The 14,959-nt window shown below is 49.8% G+C and overlaps 1 protein-coding gene across 1 annotated transcript in view; it reads right to left on the bottom strand.

Annotated features, from left to right (window-relative positions):
- Nucleotides 1–14,959, bottom strand: part of HK1 (hexokinase 1) — a 45,611-nt gene that overhangs the window by 9,479 nt on the left and 21,173 nt on the right. Inside the window, exons 5-13 of the mRNA XM_054174773.1 lie at nt 13,753–13,848; nt 11,090–11,189; nt 10,809–10,992; nt 10,158–10,313; nt 7,101–7,334; nt 4,391–4,695; nt 3,393–3,541; nt 3,181–3,300; nt 438–533 (exon numbers count right to left, since the gene is read on the bottom strand). Of these exons, the coding sequence (XP_054030748.1) occupies nt 438–533; nt 3,181–3,300; nt 3,393–3,541; nt 4,391–4,695; nt 7,101–7,334; nt 10,158–10,313; nt 10,809–10,992; nt 11,090–11,189; nt 13,753–13,848 (1,440 nt within the window). The remainder of the gene's footprint in view (nt 1–437; nt 534–3,180; nt 3,301–3,392; nt 3,542–4,390; nt 4,696–7,100; nt 7,335–10,157; nt 10,314–10,808; nt 10,993–11,089; nt 11,190–13,752; nt 13,849–14,959) is intronic.

Here is a 14,959-nt window from a genome sequence, read left to right as displayed (position 1 = left end):
CTGAGGTACATTCCTACAGTCCCTGTGTTGAAAACTGCTTTCTCCATGCTGGGGTGCAGTGGAAATTGTCACAGGGTTTGAAAGAAGCCTTAAAAGTGCTGCTGAATTTAGCACGTTAGAAGCTTCTGGGGAAAACAACAACAACAAACCACAAAGCAATGAAACAAAATCCCCAGTGTAGTTCATTTTAAGTAGCAATTTGTGTTTGGTGGTTGAAATCTCCCATTTCCACTGTGTACCCTCTAGACTGTCCTACATGGTGGTCAGGCAACATGTCAGCATCAGAGCCACCACTGCCACCCAGCCTCCTGTGGCAAGGCAAACACCTCCTGTGCAGGACTAGAGGCTAAAACTTGTGTCCTCCAGGCACACAAACCCTGAGACATGAGGCAGGAGGGTGAAGAAAACAAAGCAAACAAAATAACAACAAAGATCACCTCTCTTCGCTTAATTCCTTCTCTAAGCAAATACACTACGTCTTCTCCTTCGCAGTCTGTAGCTTTGAAGCCTTTTGTCCAGTTGAGAAGGATACCCTAAAAAGGAAGAAAAGAGATTATCAAGTTTCCTGGTGCACTAGATTGCCCCCCAAAGCCCTACAGCTCTCTAAGGGATGATCACTGCACATTTCTTCCTGATAATTCTCTGAGTCTGTGCAACTCTTCAGCCCATAAAAGCATAAAATCACAACACCTCTCACAGGTGACCACCATCCCAGCACATGGCCATGAATATTTATGGCCACTTGGTACCTGGACCCATAGGAGCCCTCAGCTCAAGGAAGAGGCTCTCCAGCTTCCACCAGCATGGGTGCTATTGTTTGCCGAACAACCTCTCTTCTCAGTCTCACTCAAAGGCTTCCCTGGGCTTGACCAAGCCTCCTATCACCAGCAAGATGAATGCATTTTAGAGCTGGACACTTGGAAAGCTGCTCTTATCATCACTGCTTATTTCCTCCTTCCTTAGATACAAAGCTTGAGGAGGGCAGATTTAGATTGGAGATGAGGAAGAAATTCTTTACAGGAAGGGTGGTAAGACACTGCACAGGTTGTCCAAGGAGGTTGTGGATGCCCCCAGACAGGTTGGATGAGGCCTTTAGCAAGCTGGTCTAGTGGAAGGTGTGCCTGCCCATGGCAGGGGGGTTGGAACTAGATGATCATTAAGGTCCCTTTCAACCCAACCCATTCTGTGAAACTGAATAGTCATCTTATTTTCAGTACAACTCAAATGTTATTTTGTGCACTTGACCTTTCAAATGCTTTACTGTGAAGCTATATAGAAGTGTCTCTATGAAAAGGAATCTCTCCTTCTATATGTGGAATTTGCATCTAAAGCTACTGGGGAAGCTTAGGCTGGAGGTGAGGAGAAAGTTCTTCCCAGAGAGAGTTGTTAGCCTTTGGAATGGGCTGCCCAGGGAGGTGGTGGAGTCACCATCCCTGGAGGTGTTCAAGAGGGGATTGGATGTTGCACTTGGTGCCATGGTTTAGTGGGCATGAGGTCCTGGGTGACAGGTTGGACTTGATGATCATAGAATCAACAAGGTTGGAAAAGACCTCAAGGTCTTCCCCAGCCTTGTTGCCCTTCTCTGGACACATTCAAGAGTCTCAACATCCTTCTTAAACTGAGGGGCCCAGAACTGGACACAGGACTCAAGGTGTGGCCTAACCAGTGCTGAGTCCAGGGGCAGAATGACTTCCCTGCTCCTGCTGGCCACACTATTCCTGATCCAGGCCAGGATGCCATTGGCCTTCTTGGCCACCTGGGCACACTGCTAGCTCATGTTCAGCCAGCTGTCAATCAGTATCCCCAGGTCCCTTTCTGCCTGGCTGCTCTCCAGCCACTCTGACCCCAGCCTGTAGCACTGCATGGGTTATTGTGGCCAAAGTGCAGCACCCGGCACTTGGACTTGTTGAATGCCATCATCTTTGAGGTCTTTTCCAACCTTATTGATTCTAATCATGCTTGGTCCACAAAGTTCCAGAGCAATTCAATAAACTTGAAAAAGTGTGACAGAAACAACAAGCTTAAAAAAACCACCCTGTGTCTATCTTCAATCCAAAGGGTTAAGTAGACAGGAAACAACAGCTGTACTGGTGTAGTTGGTGGAAGTATGTGGCAGTGAAGAAGTTAAATGTTAAAGTGACAAGAAAAAGGGTAAACTTGATGGGGACATGTTGCAGGCTACACTGTCACCATTAGAGTGTCATGAGTAGGCCCTGGCCCATCCACTCCATCCAGTGAGACAAGGTCAGCTGGGAAACAGGCGCGGGCGGCAGGGAAGGACTTTTGCTTACTGCTCACAAAAGCAGGGAAGTATCACAGCTCAGCAAGTTTATACAATTGAAAAACCACGATGCCTTAAAAAAGGGGGATCACCACCATGGGAAAATCACAGAATCACCAAGGTTGGAAGAGACCTCAAAGATCATCGAGTCCAACCCGTCACCACAGACCTGTAATACTCTTATCTGTAACAGCCGTACTGCCCTGGGTTGGCTGGAATAAAGCTAATTTTCTCCCTAACAGCACTGGTACAGCCCTGTGTTTTGGATTTGGATGTTGCTAAGCAGTGTTTATACTAAGTCAAGGACTTTTCAGCTTCTGAAACCGCCCTGCCAGAAGAGGCTGGGGGTGTACAAGGAGCTGGGAGGGGACACAGCAAGGACAGCTGACCCAAATGAACCAGAGGAGTACTCCGTACCGTATGATGTCATGCCCGGTATATAAACCAGGGAGAGCTGGCTGGTGGGGGCACCACAGCTCACAGATTGGCTTGGTCAGCAGGTGGTGAGCAATTGTTTTGTGCATCACTGCTTTTGTATATTCTGTTATTCTTATTGTCCCTTCCTTTTCTGTCCCATTAAACCGTCTTTATCTCAACCCGTGAGTTTAACCTTTGTTTTCTGATTCTCTGCCCCATCCCACTGCGGGGTGGGAGTGAGCAAGTGGCTGCATGGTGCTCAGTTGCTGCCAGGGGTTAAACCATGGCACACAGGCTGAGCAGCATTTGCATTATTACCTTTAAAGGAACTATTCATAGGAGCAGCTGTACTGGTCAGGGCCAGAGCATGAACCCTCCCCTCACACAACCTCCCTGTAAGTGTCACACAGTTGACACGAAGGCAGAGAAATCAGGCTTAGCATAAGCACAAAAGTAGATTCAACAGATACTAAGGAACTTACAGCATCCAGACTGGTCTGCTTGCAAGGGAAGGAAAACGTGAAGCCAAGAGGAAGACGTGCTCCTTTTATCCCCATGTAATCCAGGAAGTCAGAAATGCAGGTAACAATGTGATCAAACAGCTTCAAAGAGAAAAGGCAGGCATTTGAAGTTGTACGTGTTACATGGTCTACAGGAGGCATTTAAAAGGCCTGCAGAAGAGAAACACAGATACCTCTTCTCCTGTTCCCTGCATCACCTCTATGGGAATGGCATAGATCTTGTTGTGCATCTCAACTGTTCTCCTTTTACCGCTGCGGATTTTCACCAGCAAAACCCTAAAGTTTGTTCCTCCAAGGTCGAGCGCCAGAAAGTCTCCATTCTCTGTAAAAGAACGTGCGTGTGCATTTAAAGAACCACAAGCAACGTCTAAAAGACTGAGACAGTTGGGGCTATTCAGTTTGGAGAGGAAAAGGCTCTGAGGAGACTATACTGGGGCCTTCCATTATCTGAAGGAGGCCTACAAGAAAGCTGGGGAAGGACTTTTTAGGGTGTCAGGCAATGATAGGACTGGGGGGAATGGAGCAAAACTGGAAGTGGGTAGATTGAGATTGGATGTTAGGAAGAAGTTCATCACCATGAGGGTGGTGAGACACTGGAACAGGTTGCCCAGGGAGGTGGGCAAGTTTTTAAGGCCAGGCTGAATGTGGCTCTGAGCAACATGAGCTACTATGAGATGTCTCTGCCCATAGCAGGGAGGTTGGAACTGGATGACCCTTGAGGTCCCTTCCAACCCTGATGATTCTATGATTCAAGAGGATTTTAGATGCTGCTTTGATTATTCTAGCCTTTTCTGTGTTTGGTTTTGTTTTAAACATGGGAAAGAGGACTCACACACCTGTTCCCTGAAATGGAAAGAAAAAGAACTGCTCAGGTTGTGCAAAAAGGGTTTGGATGGGTCTGAGTTATGAGACCAGCTGTGTTTTTCCTCCCCAGGCCATGGCTTACTTGCACCCTGGGTAAGGATATGTGGTCAAGCTGCCAGCAACCAGCACAAGGGCAGTGCTGGCTGCCCTGTCCGGGGCTGAGATTTCCTCCTTTGTACAGCTCAGGACAGTTTCCAGCATTGCACCAGATCTGTCCACCCTCCACCAAACCCACACCTCACTGCTGGGAGCACGTTTTGGGCACCCTGCAGCCATGCCCTCACTCCAGCAAGGGCAGGCCCCTAACCTGTCCCGTCGGGCGTGCTGCGGACGAAAGTGGGCAGCATTTTCACTTTGGCAGTCTCGTGAGTCTTCTTCTTCAGCCCCGCTTCCATCTCTGCCCTCATCCTCTTCTTCACCTGCAGCAGCTGCTCGTGGGTGAGCTTGAACTCGGCCAGGGTCTCATCGATGAGGCGGTGCTGCTCCGACAGCCGGTAGGCCACGGCCGTCACCATGGCTGCTCCCTTCCCGCTGCCGCTCTCGGACAGCAGAAACCGCACCTCCGAGTCGGGCACCAGGCGCCGGGTGGTCTTGTGCAGGCGCCGGGCGTACCTGTGGGCAGGGGAGGCTGCAAGTCCACTCTCTGCATGCCACACACCTCTACCTTCCAAGGCCCCAAGAATTTATGCTGCTGACACAGGCCCACTGCAAGAGGAGTGAGGAGCCTCATCACAGCCAAACCAAGCAGGACAGCTGTCAGAGAAGAGCAGTTCTTCCCTATGGCCTCTTTCCTCCTGAACTGGTCAATGGCAGGCTGAACATGAGCCTGTAGTGTGCCCAGGCAGCCAGGAGGGCCAATGGTATCCTGGCCTGCATCAGGAAGAGTGTGGCCAGCAGGAGCAGGGAGGTCATTGTGCCCCTGGACTCAGCACTGGTTAGGCCACACCTTGAGTCCTGTGTCCAGTTCTGGGCTCCTCAGTTTAGGAAGGATGTTGACTTGCTGGAGGGTGTCCAGAGAAGGGCAACAAAGTTGGTGAGGGGTTTGGAACACAGCCCTATGAGGAGAGACTGAGGGAGCTGGGGTTGCTTAGCCTGGAGAAGAGGAGACTCAGGGGAGACCTTCTTGCTCTCTACAACTACCTTAAGGGAAGTTGTAGACAGGTGGAGGTTGGTCTCTTCTCCCAGGCAACCAGCACCAGAACAAGAGGACATAGTCTCAGGCTGCACCAGGGGAGGTTTAGGCTGGAGGTTACAAGGAAGTTCTACACAGAGAGAATGATTGCCCATTGGAATGGGCTGCCCAGGGAGGTGGTGGAGACACCATCATTGGAGGTGTTCAGGAGGAGACTTGATAGGGTGCTGGGTTGCATGGTTTAGCTGATTAGGTGGTGTTGGATAATAGGTTGGACACGATGATCTTGAAGTTCTCTTCCAAGCTGGTCTACTCTATTCTATTCTATTCTATCCTACTCTATTCTATTCCAGTCTATTCTAACTTCTAAGAGAAGCCAGGAAAAAGCAGGGGAAAGTATCAGAGCCTCATCCCCTGAACCTGATCCTAGATAAAAGAAACCTCCTGGTTCCAATGCTCTGAGCCCCTCTCCCAGGGTCATCAAGCTGTCCTGAACTCAGTGGTTGAGAAGGAGTGGGGAAACAGCTCAAAACCAAGAGCTGCCCACATGTGTTACCTTAACAGGAATGGGCTGCCCAGGAGGGTTGTGGAGTCTCCCTCTCTGGAGATATTCAAGACCTGCCTGGGTGAGTTCCTGTGTGATCTGGTATAGGTGATCCTGCTCTGGCAGCGGGGGTTGGACTGGATGATCTCTGGAGGTCCCTTCCAGCCCCTAATGTTCTGTGATTCTGTGAACACAGCCCAGACCTGTCCATGTGGGAAAGCTAGGCAAAGGAGCACTCCTGGAAACAGTTTTGTTTGCCAACATTCCATGGTTTTCTTCAACCAAGGAAAAGATTGCTTTCAGCAAAATGAAGAGACACTGAAAGTGAAACTTTAAACAGATCTCTCCTTTCAACATTTTCCTCATAAACAACACTCAGCCCTCCCAGCCAGCTCCAATGCCAAGGCATCTCCTGTACATGCTGTGCTTCTTGGTATGTACTTGTACCCACAGCTGAGACTGGAAACTGCTTACCTCCAGTTACTACTTAGTAAATACAACCCTTTTACCACAGCTACATAAACCACACCTGCCTGTTTGTTTCATTTCTTCATTCTGAGCTTGGAAACCCTCAGGCAGGTGCTGCTCTCCCAGCACACACAGGCCAGCAGCCACTCCCAAACACCCACACCATTAGGGCTTGGGCACTGGGGTTATTTTTAACACCAATACTCACACCAAACCCTGTTGCCAGGACCAGGTACACCCACAGCTGAAAAGCTCAACTTCTTCTCCGATTTCTACATAAATCTAAGCAGCTGTTTGATTATAAATCTAACTTTCAAGATGGGGAAACCCAAGACAAAGCCAGTTTTCAAAAGGTCACAAGAAGTGTAAGGCACCATTTTTTTCCTGGTTTCCCAGTGTATCTCCAGAAGAGACTACAACAAAAAAGGGTTCAGCACAGTTATTTTCAGAGCAACTGAGCTTAAATGGAAAAGGGAGATCAAGGTGAATTAACACAGGGCTCCTCAAAGCCCACCCCATGGGCACAAAGTAGTATTCTGTACAAAGAAACTCTTCTTCCAAGAGGTCTGTTGAAGTCCCTTCAGACCTCAAACCACCAAAGTTTTCACTGACATAGCAGTTTCCAGTCACTCAAGAGTTTTCCTTCTTTTCTCTATGGAGGCAGTGGTGGTTTAAAATCTCACCCTGCTTCTTCCCTTACAGACGTCTCTCCTGTCCACTAAGCTCCCCACCTCAGACCAAGCCCCTAGCCCTCACCTCACACCCAAACCACATGCCTGGGTGGCCATCCTGGGGTCACATGCTTGACCCTTTGCCAACCAAAGGCCACAGTAGGTGAGATGAGAACTAAGCAGCAAGAGCAGAGGGACTCACTGTGGATGCATCTTGTAGAGGGAGCCATCGACACCCACAGTGGTCCGGAGGCGGCCGACCCCTTTGTTGTCCCGCAGCTGGTTGAGGATGGCACCCAGGGTAGAGGCTACCAGGTTGGCTGAGCGGAAGGACACGATGGTGCAGACGTGCTGGACGGCGATGCAGTCCTCGTGAGATGGCTCCACCCCCAGGCGCGTCAGAATTTCTTTGGCTTTGTTCAAACCTTCTTTGCTCCTGCGAAGAGAGAGCAGCGAAGGCTCCTGCTTAGTGGGGGAGATACAAAATGCAGGGCTGAGGCACACCCAGTGATGGGTACCTGGGCCTGGGGTTTGAGAGAAAACTGAATCGTGGAATGTTTGGGGTTGGAAGGGACCTTTAAGGCCATGGAGTCCAACTCTACTGCACAGAGCAGGGATGTCTTCAACTAGAGCCGGTTGGCCAGAGCCATAGACAGCCTGACTTGCAGTGGTTCCAGGGATGGGCCGGCTACCACTTCTCCAGGCAACTTGTGCCAGTGTCTCACTGGCACTGATGATAAGAAGTGTCTTCCCTATAGATATAAACCTTTAAAACCATCACCCCTTGTCCGGTCACAACAGGACCTGCTAAAAAGTCTGTCCCCAGCTTTCTCATTGGCCTGCTGAAGCACTGAAAGGCCATAAGAAGGTCTCTCCAGAGGCTTCTCTCCTCCAGGCTGAACAACCCAAACTCTCCCAGCCTGTCCCCATAGCAGAGGGGTTCCAGCCTACAGATATTTTTGTGGCCTCCTCTGGACTTTTGGGGCATCTTGACTACAAAGCTTCATGAGGCTTATAAAATGCTTTAAGTAGGCTTTCATTCAGATAGCAACAGCTCTCTTAAGGCCTGGTGCAAACATGCCACCTACAAACCATGCAATTCTAGCTACTACAGCAGCCCCACTATGGGCAGGACTACTCCCATGGGTACCCAAAGAGCCTGCCCTCCTTCAAGTTCATTTCCCACAAGACCAGAGGTAAACCATGTCACTGAAAGTCTCTCCAGTCATTACTGTGCACAAGTTTCTCTCCAAAGCAGACCACATTTTGGTTGTACCAGATGATCAGACCAAATCTTGTAGCCAGTGAGCTTCCTGCACTCTGAAAGTGAATGCAGGAAGCACAGAACCAGGACCAGCCCCATCCTGTGGAGCTGGGACATCCCCCAGGAGCACAGCATTTGCCATAGCTTGGGGCTGCAATTGGTCCAGCAGCACCAGACCCAAAGCAGAACAGCAACCTCACGACAGCTCCTTCAGGGCATGCCCCTGAAAATTAGCAACTTCCAAACACTTTTACAGGCCTGGAGGAATTAAATGCATTTTCAACTGATGCTTTAACCTTCAAACACCTTCTCCCTGGAGCAAGAAGCACCAGCCCCAAATCCAGCACAGGCCTGAGTGTACACCCAACCCCACACTCGCTCACTCACACAGCCAAATATATCAAGTGAAAAACAAAACCCCAAGCAAAGGTTTTCTAAGTGATTCCATTCTAAACAGGTCTTTTTTTCACCCTTTTACAACCTCACTAAATTTCTGTTTCTTGCACTGCATTTTTCCTCACTGGCACCCAGCAAAACTTCTGGCAAAACTCATCCATGTCCAGCTCCCAGACAAAAGCACAAGGAGTATATCTTGTCAGTACTAACTGCAGCCCACACATCTTTTTAAGGACTCCTGCATCTTGCCAGCACAGGCTAGAAACTGGAAGCTGCACAGGGATGTGCCCCCTACTTATAACCAAACAAAGTGCTCTTCAGGAAGTGAGGTAGCATTTCAGGGCAAATTTTGCTCTTAACTGAATTCCTCTCTAACTGCATTTTTCTCAGCACTGTGCCCTGGTGGCCAAGAAGGCCAATGGGATCCTGGGGTGCATTAAGAGGAGTGTGTCCAGCAGATCCAGGGAGGTTCTCCTCTTCTTCTGCTCTGCCCTAGTGAGACCCCACCTGGAATACTGCATCCAGTTTTGGGCTCCCCAGTTCAAGAGGGACAGGGAGAATGTCAAATAGAGAGCTACCAGGATGATTAAGGGACTGGAGCACTGCCTGATGAGGAGAGGCTGAGAGACCTGGGGCTGTTTAGAATGGAGAAGACTGAGAGGGGATTTAAGACATGTTTATAAATATCTGAGGGCTGGGTGTCAAGAGGGAGGGGACAGGCTCTGCTTAGTTGCACCCTGTGACAGGACAAGAGGTAATGGATATAAACTACAGTACAGGAGGTTTCACCTCAACATGAGGAGGAACTTCTTCACTGTGAGGGTCGCAAAGCACTGGAGAACAGGCTGCCCAGAGAGGTTGTAGAGTCTTCTTCTCTGGAGACTTTCAAGACCCATCTGGATGTATTCCTGTGAGACCTGTGCTAGATTCTATGGTCCTGCTCTGGCAGGAGGGTTGGACTTGATGATCTCTGGAGGTCCCTTCCAACCCCTAACATCCTGTGATCCTGTGAAAAGCCAGCACAGTGACTACAGCACAAACTATCCTAGTGATGTGGATTTTGAAAGCTCCGGGGGGGTGAGGGGAGAGCCAGTAAGTATTGAGCAAAGGGGTGATGACACCATGAGAAACCAACTGGCACATAGCTCAGAGGTCACTGTGCAGCACCCAGCACTGCCTACAGGCCTGAATGCTCTGCCTTGTCACGCTTGTTTTCCTCCTGCCCAGCGGTCCCGTGGATACAGCAAGGAGCAACACAACTATTTGCTCAGAGGCACTAAGCCAAGTCACTCCCATGCTGAGCTGCAGGGTAGCAACTTGTGAGTTTTGTGAGCAGGGCAAGAGGTAGCACGGTGCATACCCTGTAGCTGCAGGGATTGGTAGGCTTTCAGAGTTCCTCCCAGCACAGAGAAAGAGAGAAATACCGGTGGGGAGGGCACAGACTGTCTGCTGGGGGTGCCCACATGCCAGCTCTGCACCTGTGCTGGAGGATGCCAGCCAACCCCAACACAATGTATCTCCCCACAAAGCAAAAAGACACTGGAAAATTAGCATTCAGAGTCACTGTGGAACTCAGGGTGAAAAGGGTGAGGTACTCACTTTTCTATGGCAGAAACGTGCTTTGTCTCAAACTTCCCTTTGGTGAGAAGCTCAGGGGTGATTCTTCCCTCAAAGAGCAGCCCCTCCTTGGCCATCTTCACCAGGATGAGCCTTACCAGCTCCCCCATGTACAGCCCACTGACCATCTTCTCAAACCTGCAGGAGAGGACAGAATCAGTCACCCATGCATGCACAGGCAGCGCTGGGAGGCAAAGCCCAGCTGTGCCACCACCCACCCACTGCAGCCTGCAATCTGCCTCTTTGCCTCAGCCCTGGGCATGGTCACAGAATCACAGAATCAGCCAGGTTGGAAGAGACCTCCAAGATCATCAAGTCCAGCCGATCACCCAACCCTAACTAATCAACGAGACTATGGCACTAAGTGCCTCACCCAGCCTTTTCCTGAACACCTCCAGGGACACTGACCCCACCACCTCCCTGGGCAGCCCATTCCAATGGGCAATCTCTCCTTCTGGGAAGAACTTCTTTCTAAGATCAAGTCTAAACTTCCCCCTGCACAGCCTGAGACTGTGTCCTCTTGTTCTGTTGCTGGCTCCCTGGGAGAAGAGACCAAATCCATAACCCAAGCGGAAGGAGAGCGCAGAGTAGAAAACAAAAGCAGTACAGGTCACAAACAACTGCCTCACTCACAGCTGCTTCCCAGGATTAAGGGATCCACGGTCAATCTCTCGATCAAACTCAGTCCTGATGTCCTCTAGGGAGCCATCATCTCCAAAGGCCCCCCACTCCGTGTTAATGCACATCCTGCCCTCGTCGCCTTCCACCAGGTCGATGTGCCGCATCTCCTCCATGTAACAGGCATTGGTGCCGGTGCCTTTAGGGAAAGGACATCAGAAGGTGCTAACCAAAGGGGCCAGGCAAAGGGAGAAAAGCCACATGTGAGCTGCTGCTGCAGCAGCAAGGTGTGTTACCAATGATCAAGCCAACTTCGCAGCGCTGGTCGTCAAAGCCGCAGGTCATCATTGTCCCCACGGTGTCGTTCACCACGGCCATGATGTCTGCGTCATAGTCCTGACGGAGGAACCAAACGTTAGTTGGACCATATGGCTTCTCTGCTAAAGTTTGCTTAGACCAACTGATTTCAGAAGGAACAGGAGACAAATAACTGGGTCTGAATACCACAGCTCATCTGTTCAAACATCACCTGTTCCATCTGCTGGTTCCCAATCCCACGTACCCGAGAAGACAGTGGGAGCAGACTAATGCACCAGGCAGCCCACAAAGCAGCAGCAGCCTCATTCTAGAAAGCAAGGAGCTGCTCTCACATAAACACCCTCAGACAAGAAAGAAAAAGGCTCTACACAAGGGAGGGAGCAGCTCTGCAGTTAAATATCATGGAGTAATTTGAAGCACCTTCTTGAGGAGTCAGACTGGAAAATCATAGAATGGCCTAGGTCGGAAGGGACCTTAGAGACCATCTGCTCCAACTTCCCCACCATGGGCAGGGACACCTCTCAACTAGGCCTCATCCAACCTGGCCTTGAACATGGCCAGGATGGGGCATCCACAGCCCACCTGAGCAACCTGTTCCAGAGTCTCACTACCCTCATACTGAAGAACTTCTTCCTAAGATCCAATCTAAGCCTACTCTCCCTCAGCTTCAAAACATTCCCCCTTGTCCTCCTGCTAGAAACCCTTACCAAAAGTCCCTCTGCAGCCTTCCTGTAGGATCCCTTCAGGTATTGGAAGGCAGCTCTAAGGTCCCCCCAGAGTCTTCTCCAGGCTGAATAACCCCAGCTCCCTCAGCCTATCCTCAGAGGACTCCAGCCCTTGGATTATCTTTGTGGCCCTCCTCTGGACTCACTCCAACAGCTCTGTGTCCTTTTCATTATGGGAAACCAGAACTGGCTGCAGTATTTGAGGTGGGGGTCTCACAAGAGTGGAGTAAAAGGGCAGAATCCCCTCTCTTGACCTGCTTCCCAAGTCGCAGATTTTCTCACAGAACTCACTCTAAAACATCTAGGAGTTTTATTTCCAGTGAAGAGTTTAGTACACAAATATCAGTGAATAATGCAATTAAATAAGCTGTCTACATGAGAAGCACTCATTCCTCTCCAGCTCCTTCAGTGTGTTATTCTACCTGATACCAGTCTGATAACAGTAACTGACTACAGTAATGCTGTTTGGTGACAGTAAAACTCAGGTTTGCTTAAGTGTCCACAACTGCCCAAACAGAGCAAATGCAGCACAGTTCCTGATTAATTTGGATGCTGAGTAATCACCATATCACCTGCTGCAAGCATCACAAACCCAAACCCATTCCATCTCATGCTCAGTGCCTTTTTTGTTTAAACTAGCAACGCAGTCACCTTCACCCTCCATAAAATCAGCAGTGAGTAACTGGCAGGGAGCCACCAAGGCTCACTGAGCCTGGAACCACACAGTCACAGAGTGTTAGGGTTGGAAGGGACCTCAAAATACCATCCAGTCCAAACTCCTGCCAGGATCACCTACACCAGATCAAACTGGAACACATCCAGGCAGGTTTTGAATGTCTCCAGAGAGGGAGACTCCACAACCCCCCCTGGGCAGCCTGCTCCAGTGTTCTCTCACCTTCACAGAGGAAAAAAAATTTCCCCATGTTTCCATGGAACTTCCTATGCCTCAACTTCACCCACTGCCCCCTGTCCTGTCACAGGGCATCACCAAGCAGAGCCTGGCTCCACCCTCTTGGCACTCACCCTTTACATAGTTATAAACATGAATGAGGTCACCCCTCAGCCACCTCCTCTCCAAGCTAAAGAGCCCTCAGCTCCCTCAGTCTTTCCTCATAAGGAAGATGTTACACTGCTTTAATCATCTTTGTGGCTCTGCACTGGACTCTCTCTAGCAGCTCCCTGTCTCTCTGGAACTGAGGGAGCCAGACTGGACACAATGTTCCAGATGAGGCCTCACCGGGGCAGAGTAGAGGGGGAGGAGAACCTCTCTCAACCTACTAACCACACCCCTTCTAATACACCCCCATTCTCTTCTGCTCTGCTCTCCTGCACCCAGGCAAGGCAGCTGCACAACTCAGCTGAGCCCAGGCCACGAGCAAGAGTTTCTCAGGAATGAGACATGTTGGTGTCCTTGAAAAGCTGCAGCACTGACACACAGCACTTTGTGGGTTTGGAGGGTGATAAAATTGCTGATGGTTGCCAGTGACAAACCACACCACAGTTAGCTCTGTTTTGTGCTCAGAGGAAAATCACAGCTTCCACACAGCAGCTCTGATGTTGCTCCATTTTCCCAGAAAATGGCAAACCCACACATGAGAAACTGGGTTATCAAATACTGGAACAGGGTGCCCAGGGAAGTGCTTGAATTGCCATCCCTGGATGCATTTAAAAGCTTTCCAGATGTGGCGCTCAAGGATGTGGTGTAGTAGCGGCCCTGGCAGGGTTACCTAATGGTTGGATCTGATGATCTTAAAGGCCTTTGCCAACCAGAGCGATTCTGTGGTCCTCATGCATGAATGCAGAGCTGCACCATCACTCAGATCACATGCTGAGGTGAGTGACACCAAGAGTGGTCCCTGGCAAAGACACACCAGAGTGCAGTGAGGCAGCTACAAAAAGAATGAAGGACAACTCACCCCACGTTTCTTGATGGCCTTGTTAAGCAGCCTCACAACGTCTGCTCCCTCCACTCCGCTGGCTTTGAACCGCTTTGTCCAGGTTATCAGAATACCCTGGGGCAAAACAAGAGAGCAATGTTCAACAGGGATGCCACTGAAAGACACCAACTGACCATTTTATTTTTCTCTCCCTCAGAACAACACTTTATACTTCGAACACATCTTCAGGTCTCTTTTCTTACCTGACCTAACCAACCCAACCCCAGACGACTGGCAGTCTTTGATTCTCCTCACAGTAAGCTAAAAGGTGGGAAATTGTTTTCCCCTCCCTTGCCAGAAAATGGTTTGCTTGCATTTTGCATTTTCAGCCTGCTCCTCTCCCTTTCACTCCTCGACAGTTTTTCTTGGAAAACCATTTAATCCTTTTGGGCCATGGAAATCGACTGCTTTCAGAAAAAGCTGACAGTGCAGGACTGAGAAAAGAGGAGGGATGTGATGTTTGTGCACCCAGGACTGGGCTGCAGCATGTTTGCTGCCTGAACTCCCCAGCTCCCGGCGCTTGTTTCACTGTCAGATCACGTCCGTGGGTTGAGACAAATGGGAACACTGGAAATGCAACAATGTTATGCCCCCAATTTACAGCACAGATCCAAAAGGAAATCATAGAATCATAGAATGATTTGGGTTGGAAGGGATCTCTGAAGGTCATTTAGTCCAACCTCCTCTGCAGTGAGCAGGGACATCCTCAACGAGATCAGGTTGCCCAGAGCCCCATAGAGCTTCATCTTGATTATCTCCAGGGATTGGGCCTCAACCATCTCCCTGGGCAACCTGTTCCAGTGTTCCACCACCCTCATGGTATGGAATTCCTTGTCTGCCAACTGCTGTAAATGACCCACAAATCCACCACTACATTTTCAATTTAGCTAATGCCTGTCTGATCCAGAGCACTCAGGATGTAAGTCAACAATAACAAAAGGAAGAAAAGAGTGCAGACAGCAGTCAACAGGAAAGATGTCTCAAACCAGCTCAGCTTTTCATATGCATCACAATATTCACATCTATCACAACAAGAGTCCACAAAGCTACAAACCAGAAAAGCTGAAGCCTAACAGGCACAAGCAGCCACTGCCCAGGTGTATGTTTGCCCATATCTCAGCTTCAAAACCAACTGCATGTCTTGTGCACATTGTCCTTCCAACTGGGCTAGCGACAGCAGACAGAA

This window comes from Dryobates pubescens, chromosome 30 (assembly GCF_014839835.1).
Source record: "Dryobates pubescens isolate bDryPub1 chromosome 30, bDryPub1.pri, whole genome shotgun sequence".
In the NCBI taxonomy this organism is placed as follows: domain Eukaryota; kingdom Metazoa; phylum Chordata; class Aves; order Piciformes; family Picidae; genus Dryobates; species Dryobates pubescens.
The sequence above is the reverse complement of the archived record's forward strand: the minus strand, read 5'-3'. Positions and strand labels throughout refer to the sequence as shown.